General features: G+C 40.9%; 1 protein-coding gene across 1 annotated transcript; it reads right to left on the bottom strand.

Annotated features, from left to right (window-relative positions):
* Positions 1-3,199: 3,199 nt before the first annotated feature.
* Positions 3,200-4,164, bottom strand: LOC117081240 (olfactory receptor 52D1). The gene is given in 2 exon segments (XM_033207060.1): positions 3,200-3,549; positions 3,552-4,164. Coding segments are annotated over 2 exon segments (951 nt in total). The 5' UTR covers positions 4,153-4,164.
* Positions 4,165-4,708: the final 544 nt, after the last annotated feature.

The following is a 4,708-nucleotide window of genomic DNA, read 5'->3' on the forward strand; positions in this document are numbered from 1 at the left end:
GAGAGAGACAGACTTGGTGGGGTGAGGTGCATTCTGGTTCTGGAGATGTGCTATGGAATTGGGGAGAACTTGGCGGGGTAGTTCTTCAGGGCCTTACCAGTGCTGAATTACTTAAAATTGAATTCAGAGAGTCTTCCTCAGCACAGATTGAAACGGCTAGACTTGGGGACAAAGGAACAAGTTTACCTAATAGGACAAGATTCTGAGGTTAGGCTTATTGTTAACTCTTCTTTGCAATTTGGCAATTGCACTGATTTATGTGCCAAACTGTGAACTCATTTCTCAAAGTGGTCCAGGAGAAGGACTGTTTAAGGCTCTAGCAGGATCAGGTTCATGCAGCAGTCTAAATGATTTGCACATGCTCTAGGGTTGGTGACATCTATCTATACTCAAAAGCTGAATTTCTTTTTAGTGCATGGGTAAAACCATATTTTATGCCTTTTTAGGGAAAGATGATGCTGAACACTGGGATGTGGTAATCAGGGAAGTTTCACCTTGGGAAATCCTGTCTTTCTGTGTTAGTCATTTGCATTGCTTTATTTCAAACTTCAGTAACAACTGATTGAGACTGATCCATCAATATTTCAGTGGAGACTGACTTATAAAATTTGTAAGGGCTGCCTGTGTCTTCTCATCTGGGCCTGGATTTTGAGGATCCCTCAAAATGTAATCACCCCTAGCTTCCTCAAGCTCTTTCAGTAATCCTCCTTGCTGTCTCCTTCCTGCACCATTTTCTGGTACCTCCTCCTCTTCCAATCTGTTCCACACCTCTGATCATTCTCCTCTGAGCTCCTCTGGGCCAAGACATGACTGTCCCTGACCTGTGACAGCTCCTTGTGCATGAATTTACCTCCACAGCTGAACTAGGAGCTCTCCATGGTCACAGCTGACACTTATCCTCTTGTCTTACCCATGAACTTGTGAAACTTTTTCCTGGAATTGCTTTTCTAGATGAAAATACTCTTTGTCCTGATTCTTGTGGGTGTGACTATATCAGAACAGCCTCAGTGTAATATAAACAAGAATCAAATTACTGAATACCTACTGTGTGCCAGACACTGTGCTAGACATACATTTTCATTATCCAACACATTAGCATAATGAAGACATCATTTATTCATTAAATCAACCAAGACTATGATACATACCAGTATAATCTCTAACACTTTTCCCGTAATGTTTTATTGAGTGCTTATTAATTATGTGCAAGGAACAGATGAAATGCCTAGTCTGATGAAGTATTAAAATGGTTATCAATTCAAAAGCAAATAAATGAACACTGCAGATTAAATCAGGCAGCTATAATAAAACTTAGCATACCTTTATAACTTTAAGAATTATTAGCTGAATACTACCAACTGCCAGCAATCGGAATTGAATGGTTGCTTTGTTTCTGAGATTATAATAAACACTTTACTAAGGCTGAGGGCAGTAAAGTGGGATACCCTAATTCACGCAGCTAGTAGATAAGTCTATGGTCATCTGCATACAGATCTCATAATCTTTGCATAATAAAATACTGGACAATGTATGAGATATTGTCAATAAATGTCATAACCTTAGGCTATTAGTCTCCCCGAATGACAGGCTTTTAATTTATAATGCAAATAACAACGATCATCTCTCTGAAGAGTTGGAAGGAGATGGGTGGACTTATTTCAGAGCTGAGATTACTAAAGCATTACTATTAAAAAAGGAACTTGGATTTGTGTTGGGGTGATCAGACCCAACACCAGGTCATGGGGTTGATGAAGTCCAGCAGAGTCGAAGGATTAAGAAAAAGACAGTTTCAGAGAGAGAGTGGGACCAGGGGGCCATCGCGATTGTGAAGGCAGTGAAGTCCCCGAGCTCTGGAAGCCCAGACTATTCATGGGTGATCAAACAAAGAAACAGATGGTGAGAATGTGGGGGGACAAAAGGGTGCATTGCATTAAGCACATGATTTACAGTTGTGAATGTTTAGCATATGCTCTGCTACTTGAGATAACAGAGAGCAGGTTCTTTTAACTCAAGACACAATCGATCCCGGGAGAGCAAGGAGCAAAGAGCCAGCAAGTCTAGACACATTCCAGAGCCATGAGCCCTGGATTCTATCCAAGCCACGAGGGGTTTTATGCCCTGGGCTTAGATTATGGTGCATCAGGGTAGCCTTCCACCCTTTAGCACAGAGCTTGGTATTCCAAAGGCCACAAATGGTTTTAGATCCTGGCCCCCAGACATGTTCCAAGACTTTTACATTATGTCAGACATGTCAGTCATGCAAGCCCTGCCTTAGCTTCTCTTCCAACACTCAGTTTTTCTCCCAATAGATTTGGGGCTGGCTCCTGTGAATTCTTAATAAGGGATAACTTTATGACCAAAAGGAAAGAGACCTCAAAATGGATGAGTGTGGGAGGAGTGAAAGAAAATACAATTTTATTAAGTACCAGTCATATCTCCAGCACTTTTAAAATATTATAGAATTGTTATCTAATATAATTATCACAATAACCCTGTGATGTGAGGTAATGTAAAAAAAGTTTTATATAGGTTAACTATCTTTACTAGTAATGTTTAGAGAGGTTACATAACTTTCTCATTTTATATTTATTTAATGAGTGCTTTACATGTTGGTCACTGTCTTCAGTTTTCTAACTTACTTATTTCTCACTACAACATTCAAAGTTAGATGTTATTATTATCCCCATTTAACAGTTGGCCAAACTGAGGCACAGAAACATTTCAAACATGCTCAAGGTCACAAGTAGAGCAGTCAAGATTCAAATGCAGGCACTCTGACTTTATACTTTGTGCTTTAAACCAATACATCAATACTCAAAGTGATGGAATTCACACTCAAATTCACTCCAAATCTTCTCTTTTTCACTTGGACTCTCAGGAGAATATTCCTGCCCTTAAATCTAGATGCCTCTGAAGACCAGGAATTGACTTTCTCCTTAGTAAGTCATAGACACTTTTGAGACAAGTGTGAGAATATTATCACCTTTCTGGGGTATTCAGAGTTCCCCGAGGAGCCTCCAGAAAAAGGTATGTTCAATGTGATCATTGATAGCTCCGATTCATCTTGCTATTTCTCTTCCTTTCAGAGCTTCCTGCCATGTCAAAGCATTCCTTTCACATCATCAGTGTGTGTCCATGTAAATGTATCTAGACAGCTATCCTACACATTTTTTTTTAATCTCCAACTTCTGCTCAGAATTCATATTGACATCTTCCCCAGGTGAAGCAGTTTTAGAAGTCAGCTCCAAATATGCTTGGTTCTAGCTCCATAGATAATAGGATTGAGCACAGGAGGCACCAGCACATAGAGATTAGCCAGAAAGATGTGCACATGCTTGGGTACTTGGTGGTGACCAAAGTGGTGGGGGAGGAAGGAGAAGAAGGCAGGGATGTAGAAAACCAGGATGACTCCAATGTGGGAGCCACAGGTACTCAGAGCTTTGTGCTGGGTGTCACGAGATGGAAGATGAAAGACTGCATGGAGGATAAAGCCATAGGAAATGGCAATGAGGATGGAATCCAGTCCCATGGCCAGCAGAGCCACAGTCAGCCGTAGACAATATTGATGGTGATGTTGGCACAGGCCAGTCGGACAATGCCCATATGCTCACAGTATGTGTGTATCATGACACGGTGAACACAGTAAGGGAGTCGCCTCAGCAAGAAGATGAAGGGGGAAACAATAGCCACACTATGGAATATCCCAACAAAGCCAATTCTGCCTATGACAGCATGGTTGAGAATGGTTGTATATCTTAATGGGTTACAGATAGCCACATATCTAGCAAAGGCCACAGCAAGTAGAATCGAGGACTCCAGAGCGTAGATAGAATGGGCACAAAACATCTGAGCCAGACATCCACCAAAGGAAATCTCACCAGCATGAAGCCACCAAATGGCCAGCATCTTGGGCACAGTGGTAGAACTGAGAGCCAGGTCTGTGAGTGAGAGAAGGCAGAGGAAGAGGTACATAGATGCATGAAGAGCATTGTCCAAGGCAATGACCAGGATGAGGGCAGCATTTCCAGCCAGTGCTACAAGATACATAGCACAGAAAGGGATGGCTGTCCAGAATTGGGCAGCCTCCAGCCCTGGGATCCCTGTTAAGAAGGTGTCTGGAAGATGGTTATCACTGAGGTTGGAATCTGACATTCTTCCTGGCAAATGAAGGACTCTTTCTGAGTAGTATTGTTATGATTGCCCTGTAATATCAAATATTTGGTTGATTTATATAAAACAAAGATCCTTCTGTGAAATAATCTTCTTTAGACTCAGAAAAAAAGTTTGTTTTTCACTTGTACAAGCATCTGAAATGACTATCACATATAATTCATTTTAAAACCTTCTGCTAATTTCTATATTGTACAATGATGTTTTGAGTTCTATATCCAAAGCACCAAGCTAAGTATTTATTAATCTTCTCAAACTGACCCTTCCAGACTTGTCTTCCTCCACATCCTGCACATCATTTATTGATCTCTAGTCCATCCACATCATGGGATGTTTCTTACCTCTCATTCATGCCTTTTCTCCTACCTAGGGAGTCTCATTCCTTTATTTTCCTCTTCTCTATTAAGTTTTAATACAAGTTTCCCTGTTTCCCAGAGGCCTTCCCTTTCTAAACCGGTCTTTGGTAATCTCCAATTTTGTATTTTTCCTACTTCCACTATCTTACAAAATTCTGTTGGGTTAGAACTATGTCTTTATG

This window comes from Trachypithecus francoisi, unplaced genomic scaffold (assembly GCF_009764315.1).
Source record: "Trachypithecus francoisi isolate TF-2019V2 unplaced genomic scaffold, Tfra_2.0 Lachesis_group8, whole genome shotgun sequence".
Classification (NCBI taxonomy): Eukaryota; Metazoa; Chordata; class Mammalia; order Primates; family Cercopithecidae; genus Trachypithecus; species Trachypithecus francoisi.